At 42.8% G+C, this 15,308-nt stretch overlaps 2 protein-coding genes across 2 annotated transcripts in view; one reads left to right on the top strand and one right to left on the bottom strand.

Moving 5' to 3' along the window:
* The window catches only part of LOC309377954 (solute carrier family 2, facilitated glucose transporter member 3-like), a 230,922-nt gene that overhangs the window by 153,726 nt on the left and 61,888 nt on the right, over window positions 1-15,308 (bottom strand). The gene's annotated exons all lie outside the window — the stretch shown is intronic.
* CLEC4A (C-type lectin domain family 4 member A) lies at window positions 3,295-13,974 on the top strand. The gene is made up of 6 exons (XM_081925836.1): window positions 3,295-3,713; window positions 6,834-6,950; window positions 7,802-7,897; window positions 9,750-9,901; window positions 10,515-10,636; window positions 13,808-13,974. The coding sequence occupies exons 1-6, from the start codon at window positions 3,644-3,646 to the stop codon at window positions 13,971-13,973; spliced, it is 723 nt and encodes a 240-aa protein (XP_081781962.1). The 5' UTR covers window positions 3,295-3,643; the 3' UTR covers window position 13,974.

Raw genomic sequence — 15,308 nt, 5'->3', positions numbered from 1 at the left:
TGCTCAAACCATCTTTCCCTGATGAGCAGCCTGGCTGCTGAATTCTGCAGTAACATGTTCATCATCTGTGCACTGTTGAGTTTCAAAGTCTCTCTTTCCTGCTCTACACCAAAATTCAGCTGGCCACTGAATTCTGCACCAGCTGTAGTTTCAGAACCATCTTCAAAGGCAGCCTTACATATAATGCATTGCAGTAATATAAGAGATTAAAAGGTAAAGGACCCCTGTTGGTTAAATCCAGTCGCAGAGGACTCGGGTTGCGGCGCTCATCTCGCTTTACAGGCAGAGGGTGCCGGCGTTTGTCCACATAAAGAAATTGGAGTTCTTGTGGAAAATGCACTGAAAAGGATAAACCAAGAACTCTGGCCACAAGTTTCAATGTAAGGATTAACTACTACTCAAGAGTTGAAAAGAAAAAAACGTATATATTCTGCAAAGAATGACAGTTTAGAGCTAATAGTAAATTTAAACGCAACGTGTGAGTACAATAGTTTTAAGATAATAATAAATTTAGATATAACGTTTAAGTGCCGAAATAATGTAGTTTCAAATGTGCAATAATATAGTATAAAGGTACATAAAATACCAGTACACAGCAATAGTTTTATACAAGTCTCAATGGTAGTCAAAAAGTGTCCATATTATATATACTCAGAATAAAGAATAAAGAGCCAAAAAGGAGTATCCGGAGTATGAATCAGATGTACGACTCAGTAGTGGTGACCAGGACAGGGCCCTGTTTCGGAGTAAACGCCTTCTTCAGCTGGTAATATCAAATAATATGTCAAAATAAATCGAGGTTCTTCAATTCCATAGATCATAAATATAATAAAGTATATACATTCTAGAGTATAGTCGTACATCTGATTCATACTCCGGATACTCCTTTTTGGCTCTTTATTCTTTATTCTGAGTATATATAATATGGACACTTTTTGACTACCATTGAGACTTGTATAAAACTATTGCTGTGTACTGGTATTTTATGTACCTTTATACTATATTATTGCACATTTGAAACTACATTATTTCGGCACTTAAACGTTATATCTAAATTTATTATCTTAAAACTATTGTACTCACACGTTGCGTTTAAATTTACTATTAGCTCTAAACTGTCATTCTTTGCAGAATATATACGTTTTTTTCTTTTCAACTCTTGAGTAGTAGTTAATCCTTACATTGAAACTTGTGGCCAGAGTTCTTGGTTTATCCTTTTCAGGGCGTTTGTCCACAGACAGCTTTCCAGGTCATGTGGCTAGCAGGACTGAGCCGCTTCTGGCGAACCAGAGCAGCGCACGGAAACGCCGTTTACCTTCCCGCCGGAGCAGTACCTATTTATCTACTTGCACTTTGTCGTGCTTTGGAACTGCTAGGTTGGCAGCAGCTGGGACTGAGCAACGGGAGCTCACCCCGTTGCGGGGATTCGAACCACCAACCTTTTGATCAGCAAGCCCAAGAGGCTCAGTGGTTTAGACCACAGCGCCACCCGCGTCCCTTAATCTGAAGAGATTACCAGTGCATTGGAGACAGTAGTTGGGCTATCTCTGTCCAGATAGGGACACAGCTCAGTCAGCAGCTAAAGCTGATGGAAGGTGCTCCAGGCCACCAAGGCCAGCTGAGCCTCAAGCAACAGCAAAGGCTCCAGAAATGCCACTGAGTTGCATACCCACTCTCACCACCTTACCCATAGCAAGGGCTTTCCCGGTTGGCGGTGTCTGCCAAGACCTTCCAAGATGAGCTCTTTATTCTCTCAACTCCTTATTTATGGAGGAGGAAGGATTGTCAGATGAATTTGCCTGTAGTAACGGTAAGCGCAGAGGGGGAGAGAAGGAAAATGATAGAGAAGAGTTTAAAACATTAATCTGGATGCTATGTTGAGTTTAATGGTGGATGGATTCTCAATCTGAAATGGCGGGAGGTTAAAGCATTCTTCAGGTGTTGCGATGCAGTGCATGGGAAACCTGCAATGGGGTGTGGGTGTGTGTGAGTGCTGGTTCTGCCAGTGTCGCCATCCCACTCGTGACAGTGAAGCAGTGCACCTCTTGTGAGGCTTCTCACACATCCTTAGCTTGGAAAAGTGATGTCCCTGCAAAGAAGGGAAATAAGGGGGTCATGCACAACAAATAGTCACATCCATTGCCCAAATCTTGGAAAGTTCCCATGAATCAGGGAATTAGCACCGTGGCAGAGGAATGACTTAAATAATGCCCTTTCTCTGCACCTGTCACTTTAAGTCCCATAGGAGACTGTTTTAATGATGTGCTGCCATCTGGTGGGCAAATGTGATTCAGTTTAATTCCCTTCTGCATATTGTTTGCCTGGTACAGTGGTACCTCGGTTTAAGAAAAGTCCAGTTTAAGAACGATTTGGTTTACAAACTCCGCAAAACCGAAAATAGTGTCTTGGTTTGAGAACTTTACCTTGGTGTAAGAATGGAATCCGAATGGTGGAAGGGCACCGGTGGTGGGAGGCCTCATTAGGGAAAGCACACCTCAGTTTAAGAATGGTTTTGGTTTAAGAACGGACTTCCGGAACGGATTAAGTTCGTAAACCGAGGTACCACTGTATATCATTGCATTTTGGAATTTTCCAAGATGACTGTCTAATATGTGCCCCAACCATTATTGTCATTATGTTTCCTACCTGCCTTTCACCTGAAGGTCCCAGGGCAGGTACAACAATATAAAATGCACCATTCATTCAATATATTTGTCCGGAAAATCTTTATTTTGCAGTATTACTGAAACATAGGGAGCATATTGGCATTTGATGTATCATATTCCCAACATTTATTATTTGCCCCTGGATATATTTGGTTTAGCCTAGTCCAAGTGCCAACAAAATAGAAATTTACAAAACATTATTTAAGAGTAGTACTAAAAGTTTGCTGTGGGACAGTGTGCCACCTCCACTGACAGCTGTAATCTCACAGTTCAGGTTTTCTTCCCATTTAGTTTGATGTGCAGTAGCAGAAACCTCACAGCTCATAGAAAGTCCATGCCCTTTACTCAGTAACTTTGATCTCCTGCTTTACCAGGTTTTCCACATCTGTAGCATCCCACAATGGGCAATATTTTGTCATTAAGCAATTATCTATATTTCTTAATTGTAAATATTGAAAAATTGTGGACATGGCCCTCCTATTTCATTGCTTATTTTGTTACAGGATTTAAAATACTTGTTTTTGAAAATACTCCTTATCTCAACTAACCCATAACTGCACCATGATTTCAGATGGCCTAATATAGTCTTGTCTTCCATTTCCTCGTTTCTGGTAAACTGACGTTATTTACACTTTGCATTGACCAGAAACGTGGCACAATCTGAGGGAAGGGAGGGGTGAGCCCAGGGTAAGGCAGAGACTGGCCAATCGCTGCAAAGATTGCCTTTTCATTTGGGGGACTGGGCTGGTAGGACTTCCCCTTTCCATCTTGGAAGTTCCTTTTTCACTTCAGCTCTTGTGGAGCTTTCCAAATGAAGAAGTACTGAAAGAACAAAGACTTCCTAATATGGCACCTCATGGGAGGGAGAGTTAGAAACCCCTTGCTTTAGTCGAGCTTTCATTTGTAACCTGTTCTCCAAGCCAAATACAAATCCCTTTCCACCAGTTACACCTTAAGCTTTGAAAAGGACTCTTCCAATGACATCAGAGGTCACCTATGCTGAAGTGAGGTTCAAGAACAACGGGCCTTCATCTGCTGAACCCAAAGGTAATGATCTGCCGGTGGGGTGCAAGGGCGTGTGTGCTGGGGTGTCGGCAACCGAAACGAGCCTCTGGGCGCTTCTTCCCCAGTTGTGTTGTTTTAGGACAGCTGGGCTATAGAATACCTTTTCAGTTTTCTGATCTACTGTTCTATTTAAATTCGGAGCAGGCAGAATTCAGACAAGTGTATACTTTTTTAGTATGGAAACCTAGCAGTGGGAAAACATTGCTGGCTGTTAGAAAATATGGCAGCAGTCTTACAATCTATATCTATTTTTTAATTACAAAAAATGCTTATTACAAGATTGAACCACTCCAAAGGACCAAAATAATTCTTTCTTGCATCCAACCAACCAACCAACCAACCAACCAACCTGTAAACCCAGGGGTTGGCAACCTAAGGCCCATGGGCCACAAGTGGCCCACGGGGGTCGTTTAACCAGCCCATGAGCCACCCACGAACCGAGCCACCTGCTCGGCGAGTCTCCGTGTGCTGCGCTAAACCGACGCAGCGTGGGGACTCGCTTCCATGGCGCCAGAAGCCGTGTCTACGCAGACGCTGGAAATCACGGGCGCACACACAATCCAGCCCATGGAGGGATCTTGGCCCAGGCGAGGTAAACCTTGCTGACCCCTGTGTAATCCCATTACTCTCTTGGGATATGTGGGAATTTGCCAGTTGGAGGAAACAGTACAGCCTGGATCAGAATAGTGCAGCTTCCTTTGTCAGAGATGAACAAACACACCGAGAAACTTGAGGAAGGGAGGTGCATTTATATTTTTGCCACTTGGTTGCCATCCATTCCTTTCTGATAAATGTGAGATTAGAAAATGCTTAAGAAGAAAGATGGAGACCTTCAGGTGTGCCTCACTTTAATGGTCTCTGGTAGATTATTATTACTGGCTGGTGTCGTTATTTCTTAAATTTACACTTCAGACTTAATGATCTCAGCAGAGCTTTCAAGACAACTTGCAAAATAAAAATCCATAAACAAGCCCAATCAAAATTGGTTAGGATTGTATGCCATCTGCTCTTCACTGACCACTGCTGGCCGATGAAAAGGGGGTGCTTCATCGCGGAAGAGACCCTAGGCTTGCCTGGGCAGGCAGTAAGCAGCCACCATCGGATCTTTCATGTGCAGTAGAGAGCAGAAAGCTACAAAACTGGGTGCTTCAAAGCAGGATTCAAAGTATGTGCTAGATCCTCAGCTACATCATCCTGGAGCTAGAGTAGCTAAAGGTTCTAGCAAAATCCTCCCTCCAAAGCCCAGGAGGCTTCTGCCCAGGTTAGGGAGGGAAGCGCGATGCTCATGTGCACGATGTCCCCCCCCCCCGGCAAATATCCCTTATAAGCTGGTGCCTCTGGCCCTAACTGCTCCCCTATGAAAAATCCCCCCCCCACTGATTCTCGAGAATCCAGGTCTTAACCAATCTCCTAAGAGCTCAAAGGGAATGGTCATGGCAGGCTTTCTGAAGGAGCGATTCTCCAAAGAGGACTCTGCCTGCTTGGTCTAACTTTTGATAGTCATGGTACCTAGGCCCTTGGGGTGGCTGACTCAGATTGGGGGCAGAAAACCTTTTCCCTGAGGAAACGTTATCATGCTTAGGGCTTCTTCATTTGGGGAAAAGGCATGATAAGAGGTATATAAAGTGGATATGTGGAAAAAGTGGACATGAATAAGTTTTCCTCCATCTCTAACAATACCAGAACTCAAGGTCATCTTTAGGAAGCTGGCTGGTACGAGGTTTGGGGCAGACAAGAGTGTACTTCTGCACAAAGTGCATGGCTGAAGTGTGGAAGTCACGAGCACTAGGTGGAGAAGTAAGACAAATTCACAACAGTAAAGGCCATGTTATCATATTCAAACTGGGAAAGTGACCTCCATTGAAAGGTGTGACGGCCATGTTTGAGTCTGCCACTGAGTACTAGTCTGGGGAACACGAGGGCGGAGAGCGCTGTTGGCGTCTGGCTGTCTGGCCTCTGTGGGAAATGGCTGCTGGATGAGGTGGTCTCTTTCTTCCACCTCATGTTTGTATGTTTGTCCATAAAAGTATGGCACTTAAAAACCTTTCTTGGGATTTCCATCTGGAGACACGTAACCTTCAAGAAGATGGCACAAGGAGCCTTTTCCTTTTAGAGCATTCATCAAGCAGACTAGAGAAGGTGCAACTTAACCGGCAAGCATCAAGCAAAAAATGGCTTCAAAGGCAAAAACAGGAATGGTGCACATCTGTTCTGGACTAGCGGGTCTGAGAAATGAACAAAAGGCTATTTTTGCCCCAAAAGCCCCACTTCCCCAATATTCCATACATGCGAATGTGCATGTCAGCTTTTTTGAACACCAGCATTCCACAAATTTCTGCCTGCCAAGCAGAATCAACTTGCATGATGTTCTAATGCCCAGCAGAATTATAGTTAATGGGGAAATACACTCAGAAACCAATTTGCATAAGTGGCCTATAGAGAATTTGTAATCTTCCCCAAAAATCTGCGGGCAGTGGATTTTTCAAAAATGATTCATAGTCACAAGGCATTTGTGTATATGAGAAGTGCAGAGCAGGCACATAAGAAGCTATTTTAGACAGTCATGTCATTGGCCTGTCTAGTTCAGTAGCCAGTGTGGGGGCCCCCAGATGTTCTGAACCCCCTGTTCTCATCATCCCTAGCCAACTATCTTCCCCATGGCCCGAGGCTGGAGGCTGCAGCATAATGGGGAGGGTCCCTCTGCTCTAGACCATCTGTGCTGTTCTAGACCATCTGTGCTGACTGGCAGTGATATTCCAGATTTCACAGCCCTAAATGGAAATGTCAGGGATCGAACCTGGGATTTTTGCCTGCAAAACATGTCCTCTACTACTAAGGCATGGTCCTAAGTCATTGCTACTGAGTCATTATGTCCCCCAAACAACAGAGAGTCTTGTTGCACTTTACAGACGGCTGTTGGCATATGGTTTCTAGTGCAAAGAACTAGCTTTCCCATAGGTCATTATTCTTCAGCCAGTGTGACTGCGAGTCCAACAGTGATGCAACAGCATGATTAGACATTTTAAGGGTTAACTAGCTTGCACTGAGTGCATTTGAGTAAGTACCCTTTACCTTTGTAATGGTGACATTTTCACTTTTCAGCATCTTCAGGAAGCGAAAAACCACTTAGTACATTCCAGAAATGCAAGCCCTGGTTTCCGTGGGTGGTGTCAGGGTTTTTGATGTTGCTCTCCGCCATCCTTCTTGTTTTCATCATTGGTGAGTAAAAAGCAAACTGAACTTAAGAGAAAGGGGAAGATTCTGCTAAATGGTTGCGTAAAATTTCTGAGTAAAGCAGGGAGAAATAAAGCCTGCTAGATGTAAGTAGACTTAGTAGGCATTCTCTCCCTTTAGCAGAGAGTATGACAGAACCTAAAAGCTCTCCAGCTGACAAATGCCCTTCAAATTGATGAAGTTTGGATTGGACATGTTGTGATGAGGGGTGCACTAACATAATTAAACAGAATCCTCATTCATATTCACTCACTGTTTCCCATCCATTCAGGTAAAAAAAATAATCTGGCACCAAACGCTTTGATAGATCACTTGCTCTCCTGACAAAGGGAAGTCACTGGTTTGGTTGAGGATACAGTGAATGCATCATTATGTGAGAGAGTGGTGCCTACTAATCTTAAATAATCAGTACAGTGGTACTTCGGGTTAAGAACTTAATTCGTTTTGGAGGTCTGTTCTTAAACTGAAACTGTTCTTAACCTGAGGTACCACTTTAGCTAATGGGGCCTCTTGCTGCTGCCACTCCACCACCGCGTGATTTCTGTTCTCATCCTGAAGCAAAGTTCTTAACCCAAGGTACTATTTCTGGGTTAGCGGAGTCTGTAACCTGAAGCACCTGTAACCTGAGGTACCACTGTAGTTTTTAGTGAACTAGGCAGTGGCAGCTGATCTGGCATTTTTGCAGATGTCCATCCATTCAGGAGTTACTACAGAGGTGGCCAATTCCAGACTGTTCAGGGGGTTCATCCCAGTGTTAACACCTCCTTCTGCAGCCGAGCCTTTTTTCTTGGACTCTGCAGTATTATATGGTCCTGCTGTTCATTCCCTTTTCCCAGTTATCCTCAAAGGAAGTCCAAAGAAGGGATTCCTCAAAAGCCAGTTTCAGAAATCAACAGAATGGAATTGCCTCCTGAAGAGACCTGAAGGAAAAGGTGAGTCACTATGAATTAGAGGATCTGATGGGCAACAAAGAAAGCCACCTTAGTATGTGACTAAAGGTTAGACGCTTTAAAATAAAAAGTAGAGAGCCACTCCTATTTAAAGGAGCCCTTTAAAAGCAGGAATTGATCCAGAATTGCAGTTGGAATAGTTTGCCAAAAAGTTTTTTAAATATATAAGTGTTTTCTTTTTAAAACAATAACAATAGCAGCAGCAGCAGCAGCAGCAGCAACAACAACAACAACAACAACAACATTTAAATGTGTCTCACATAAAAATTCCTGAGTGTATTTGCCTTGATCCACTCCAGAGGGGCTAATATGTCTGCAAATTTTATTCATTTCTGCCAAAAGAAAAAAGTTGCGTATTCTCCCATAATAAATGTGGTGGTGATAAAACAGCACTTCATTTTTTTACTGTGTACTGTTGAGTACCCCCAGAAAAAAGCACTGGTTCCAGTGTTTTGAGAACCACATAACACAAGTGGGAGCTGCAAGGAAATGCTGCAATGTGGCATTGTCCTCTTCAGGATTCTAGGCAGCTGGCCATGCCCTTTCCCCAAATACTCCATTCCACCCACTTCCCAGTTTTCCACCCAGACAGTCAGCATTCCATGCCTGCTGAACTGTTTCTGATTCACTCTTGATCCCTGACTTAGTTTTTTCTGATAATTTTTTGCAGTTCTGCAAATCTGGAGGTTCCCTTAAGCCTCCTTGGGGAGCATTGCATTGGCTCTGCCACAGCATTCATTGCCTTGTCCTTCCCAGTCTCCCTCTTGGTAAGCAGCAGCAATGTGCTGGTTCCAGCTGCACTTAGTTTGAAAAATAAAGCATTGCTGAGCTCTAGTCTGAGCTTGAATCCTTCACTATTCTTTGCTGCTGAGTGCTGCTTGCTCCTCAACCTTGCCTCCTAGTTCAGGCCGGAATTGTTGTTTGTTCATGACTGCTGGTTTGCCCTATCACTTCTGGGTCCCAGCTTCTAGCTCTCCGCAGACTGCTGCCCACAGTTCAGCCCTGGTAGCAGGAAATGGAGTTCCCTTGCTTGTGTGTCTGACCAGTAAAAGCTCCTCCACAGTGTGTATCTCATTTACCATTTCTTTTCATGATACACATTGCCTTAACTGCTACCGCATGCAGTTCAGGTTTTTTCCTTTAGTTTTTAAAGCCCTAAACAACTTGGGAACTGGTTACCCAAGGACTGTGTCATACCACTCTCCTCGGCTGGGTATTGCTAAGAGTACCACTTGCCCCAGGGCTTAATATGCATGTACTAGAAACCAGGTTTTTAGGATTGCAGCTCCAGCCCTCTGGAGTCAGTTAACAACTGAAATGAGACAAGTGCCTAATTAGACCCTGTGTGACCCAGTAGTTTTATGGAATATTAATAGTACTATTGCTTTTAGTTTACTGAGTCTGTCATCTTTTTTGTTTTGTCTTATTGAGCACTGCTTTGGCCACTTTTGGTTGTGAAATATAATAATAATAATAATAATAATAATAATAATAATAATAATAATAATAATACCCCGCCCATCTGACTGGGTTGCCCCAGCTACCCTGGGGTGAATTTGGGGTGTGTGTGGAGTTGAGTGTGCACACTGTGAGCAGCACTCTTTGCACCCCTTTAAATTCTGCATGTCCAAAAAGGCGAAAGATTTATACGATCTGAAGAGAAACCAATACTACAAATGGAATGTGCAACTTAAAAAGTGGGACAACTTAACAGAATGTGATGAAAAATAGCAAAAGAAAGATCTGGAAAAGGGCTGGGAGTGGGTGGGAGAGACCTGTTTCCAGTTGCAACAAGATTTCAGGTTGCTTCTTGTTGTCTCTGCTTTCCTTGCAGAACCACAGCTGTCATGTTGCATGGGGGACCTAGAGCAATTTGGATCCAGCTGCTACTATTTCTCCAAAGACGAATGGACCTGGAACAAGAGCAGGGCAGAATGCATGAAGAAGGGCTTCGACCTGGTGATTATAAATTCAGAAGCTGAGCAGGTGAGCTCAGTGGCATAGCATGGGGATGGCCTCAGGCGCAAAATTGTTAGGGGCGCAAAATGTCAAGGCTCAGTGCTGCCTCACTGGGCACCAGCTTCTCCATGTGAACCAGGAAGTGACCTCTCCAGACAATAGAACAACTCTTCTTTTCTTACCACTGCAGCTGTTATCTCCTGTGTGATGTGGATGCTTTTAGGAAGTTGTGTGCGCATGCGCCGTCCATTTCCCTCCCTCTCCCACTCCATGTGGTGCTGGGTGAGCTACCGTAGGTCAGCCTCCCCAACCTGGTGCCCTCCGACATGACCGTTGGGCAGGGATGATGGGAGCCATCCAACAACAACTGAAGGGTTCCAGGCTGGGGAAGCTTGTGCTGCATTTATCATGCCTGGAAGCAGAATGTTAGAAGAAGAAGCATTTCTATCTCCCACCACTCAGCTGTATTTGTGGTCTTTAGTTGCACTGGTGTTTACATGCTACGACAGGCAGCCTTGGGTTTGGGGTTTGTTTGACACAAAAGGATCCCCAAAGATGTCTGCTCCACAAAGACAGCTAACCTGTATAGACTGCTCTGTGATTTTAATTAACTGAAAGTTTGGTTCACATTTTTGTGCAGGGTTTCCTTACAAACCATACCCAGAACAGTCAAGTCGAAAATTTTTGTATCGGTCTCACAAATCAGAAGGGAACAGATCAATGGCTTTGGGTGGATGAGACTCCTCTTGACCCCATGCTAATGTGAGTAATACTTACATAGTAATAGTTATATTTAGCATTTATATTGTGCTTTTCAAATGTGCTTCATAGGCACATTGCAGATTGGGATGGCAGCTGAGGTTGAGCAAATACTGCTTTGTGTTGCAGAAGGCCAGGTGTGCCAGCTGGGCCCTGTGACCGTGGGTGCCCAGCGCCATGGGTGTCATGCAGCGTTTATGGCCCTGGCACTGAAATGTGTGAGCGCCTGGCCCCTTCATGGGGAATTTTCTGGGTGCTCGGGCAACCAGGGTCCCAGGGGTTTGGCAGGGAATTTCAAACTCCCCATATTTCCTCTCACCAAACAGTCGTGGGATAGGGATAGCACTGTGACAGAACCCTTGTTCTTCTTTATTTTGGTAGTTCACAGCATTCTGGAGTGAATACTTTTTACAAAGTTAGGTGCTAGGGTTTGCAGGAGCTCCAATCAAATCCAATATTATGTGTGTCTTCACAAAAGGCCAAAAAAAGGAACATATTTTCTTTTCTTTTTTAAAGATTTTTATTAAAGTTTCAAATATTTTATAAAAGCAAAACTAAACTATACAATAATACAAACAAACAAACAAAAATAAAAACAAGTATAATTTCAGTCCCTTATTTTCTTATAACTTATTTCCCCGACTTCCTCATACCTCCCCTTTCTGTATTCCAATTTCTAATTTATTAATTCAGCAAATCCTTTCCCTTATTTTTCATTTAATTTTTAGTCTCTCTTATCTTTTTTACTTATCCATTACAGCTGGAAACCACATAGTTTCTAAACCAACGTCATTCTAACATTCATTCATTTTACAATATTTCTTAAGATAGTCCTTGAATTTCTTCCAATCTTCTTCCGCTGTCTCTCTCCCCTGGTCTCGGATTCTGCCAGTCATCTCTGCCAGTCCCATATAATCTATTACCTTCATCTGCCATTCTTCCAAGGTGGGTAGATCTTGTGTCTTCCAATACTTTGCGATGAGTATTCTTGCTGCTGTTGTAGCATACATAAAGAATGTTCTATCCTTCTTTGGCACCAATTGGCCGACCATGCCCAGGAGAAAGGCCTCTCGTTTCTTCAGAAAGGTATATTTAAATACCTTTTTCAGTTCATTATATATCATTTCCCAGAACGCCTTAATCTTTGGGCACGTCCACCAAAGGTGAAAGAATGTACCTTCATTTTCTTTACATTTCCAACATTTGTTGTCAGGCAAGTGATAAATTTTTGCAAGCTTGACTGGGGTCATGTACCACCTATAAATCATTTTCATAATATTCTCTCTTAAGGCATTACATGCCGTAAATTTCATCCTGGTGGTCCACAACTTTTCCCAGGCAGCGAACATAATGTTATGACCAATATCTTGGGCCCACTTAATCATGGCTGATTTCACCGTTTCATCCTGTGTATTCCATTTCAACAGCAAGTTATACATTTTTGACAAATTTTTAGTATTGGATTCTAACAATTCTGTTTCCAATTTTGATTTTTCCACCTGGAAGCCAATTTTCCTGTCCATCTTATAAACCTCCATTATTTGATAATAATGAAGCCAGTCTCGCACTTTATCTTTTAATTTCTCAAAACTCTGCAATTTCAGTTTGTCCCCTTCTTGTTCCAAAATTTCCCAATATTTCGGCCATTTGGACTCCATATTGAGCCTTTTCACAGCCTTTGCCTCCATTGGCGACAACCACCTTGGGGTTTTATTTTCCAGCAAGTCTTTATATCTAATCCAGACATTATATAGTGCTTTCCTGACAATATGATTTTTGAAGGCTTTGTGAGCTTTAACCTTGTCATACCACAAATATGCATGCCACCCAAAAATATTATTATAACCTTCTAAGTCCAAAATGTCTGTGTTCTCAAGAAGCTGCTGTGTTTTCAACCAGCAGAATGCTGCTGATTCATAGTAAAGTTTGAAGTCTGGGAACTTCAAACTTCAATGGAACATAATTTCATTTGTGGTGAGAGTGCCCTCGGTCTCAGATGTTCTGGTTTAATTTTTGTTGTTGTTGAAATAAGGAATATTCTTAGAGTACCTGTTCAAGCTATACCTCAAATGGTACTATTACCGATATTTGAAGGTAGAAAAATTCAGAAATAAAACTATTTACTTTGTTTTACTAGTGGCAGCATGTGCTACTATAGAAGATATTAGAGGAATGGGACATTGGAAAATTGTGGGATAATGCTTGGAGAACAGCTATACAGGAAAAACTACATGGTGTGTTAGATTATTGTCTGGTAGGATTAAGCCAGAAAGCTTGGAGAGATCTTCTTGAATATACCAAGAGGGCACAGCTGCCACACTCCTTGACAGCAGCTTCAGCATATATGTGGAGTATGTGGAAATGGTAGGATTTTTGTAGAGTTATATTGATAATTTTATGTGTCCCAGTTTCCCCATCTTTTTAGCTCATTTCCTATGTTTATATTCTTTCTGTGACATATAAGATACACTAGTCATCTATATTATTTACATCTACTGTCCATCCAAACATTATTCACCATTTCTCCCCAAATGTGCTTTATTGTTTTCTAAACTATGTGCAAAATTAATAGAGTATTTTTTAAAAGGCAAATAGAGATTTGGTGGGGTGAGGGGGATTGGTGCAATGCGTGGCAGAGCTATATACCACCACCACCATCGTAGCCATAAACAAGAAATCTACAATCCTGTCACAATATATAAGTAAAAATACAGAGAGAGGATTAAATAAAAAACATATTCACCAGCGCTGGTGTCCCTGGTAGCAATTAGAGAGGCAGCCTGCAGTCATTCAGACTCCAGTCAACCTTCTCCAAATTCAGGCAGAGCCAGGTCTATGAGAATATCTTGAGGTAAGTATTTTCTTATTCCATGAGAAGCATATTTACATTGTTATTTTCCTTGGATATGTCCTGCTTGTTCAGCATGATCTTTCTTTCGGGTGCTAAGTCCAAAACATCATTTTTTGTGCTTCTATTATCTGTTTGTTGTTGTTCTCCATCTTGGTGTCTGAAAACTAAACTCTTTACTTGTTCGTTGGAGACCTCTTTGATTTCTGAGAACCCAAAGTTTAATGAGCCTTGGGTATGCCTTGTGCTATTTGGACCGATGTACAGGGCTTGTCTATTAAATCCTAGCTTTGCATCCTTCTTTCATTAATTTTCTTCTCTTTCAGGTTCTGGAGAAGCAAGGAACCTAGTAATGTTGATGAAAACTGTGTCGTCATGCATATAGGTAAAGGAAAAGGCAACAAGATGAAGAATAACTGGAATGATGTACAGTGTTTAGTGGACAGGCATCATTATATTTGTGAAACAAATACAGTATCTTTTCCCATTTAAAGGATGATCTAGAGCCAAAAGAACACTTCAAGCTATTAATCATGGGCCCCCTGACTGGACAGACTGAATCCATTCTGAGCATGGGCTCCACATGAGAAAGGTGTGCATTCTTATTCCACAACTGTGCTCCAAAAGAAATGTAATGTATAGAAATTTTCAAATGATAGGGAGAATCCAAAGTTCAGTAGAAAGTGATTAATATGTAGCCATAGCATGTAGCTCCGGCCCTAACCACATCTTCTCAGAAGTAAGGGATTTACCACTTACACAATGAGATTTACCACTAGGTAAGTTGGGTAAAGCGGTGGGAGTTTCTGAGTGCTTGCCTAGGGTTCGTGTTTCCTTTGGAAATGATGCACAGCAGAGACTGTGGTGTCTTTAGGATCTATGGTTTATTTACACATATATAGAACCTGAGCCTGCAATGGAGGAGCTCCCAGCTTTACACTCCAAGAGGGTCTTGCTTCTCCTTTTTCCTTTACCTATGTAAGTCTGACCAAACTGCGGGAGGCAGTGGAAGACAGGATTGCCTGGCGTGCTCTGGTCCATGGGGTCACGAAGAGTCAGACACGACTAAACGACTAAACAACAACAACAAGAAGTGGGATTAGGATTACAGAGTAGGAGTCATTCCTGTAGCAGAATTAATTCTCAAAGTGTGAGGTTCTCAAAGTGTTCTCTCTGGCACCATGCCAGGTATCAAGGTGTATGTGTTGAGATATTTCAGCAGGAGCAGCAAGATTTTCAGCAAGGTTTAAAAGTCTACTTTTGTATATAGTGTTACACACCACCCCAATCTCCAAACGGTGTGAGTTTCTGAGCGCTTGCCTAGGGTTCGTGTTTCCTTTGGAAATGAGGCACAGCAGAGACTGTGGTGTCTTTAGGATCTATTGTTTATTTACACATTATATATAGAACCTGAGCCTGCAATGGAGGGGCTCCCAGCTTTACACTCCAAGAGGGTCTTGCAGCCCTGGTTTCAAACAGACACAGCCATCCTGCCTGTTGCCCTGAAACTTAGCTTGCTCTCCCACCCACACAACTCCTGACTCCTAGCCTAGCTTGCTTCTCCGTTGCATCGCTGCTTACCGACTGAAAAACCTTTCCCCCTTCAATCCTGAAACACTACCACTTCTGCCTTTTTCTCCGCTAACTAACACAGAGCTCAGGGAGAAGGGCCCCTGCCCCTCTGCCATCTTTGCTACTGGCTCATCGGCCTGCCTTTGTTCCCTGCTGATGGCCCCCCTTCTCCCACGCAATTTCCTGTGCAAGGAAAAACTGATCTGGCCTGTACTTTGGCACTGCTAAACTCAATACCTGGCAGCCCATCTTAAT

Source organism: Podarcis melisellensis (genome assembly GCF_964234715.1).
Source record: "Podarcis melisellensis genome assembly, chromosome: 9".
In the NCBI taxonomy this organism is placed as follows: Eukaryota; Metazoa; Chordata; class Lepidosauria; order Squamata; family Lacertidae; genus Podarcis; species Podarcis melisellensis.
This window is presented reverse-complemented; position numbering and strand designations above follow the sequence as displayed.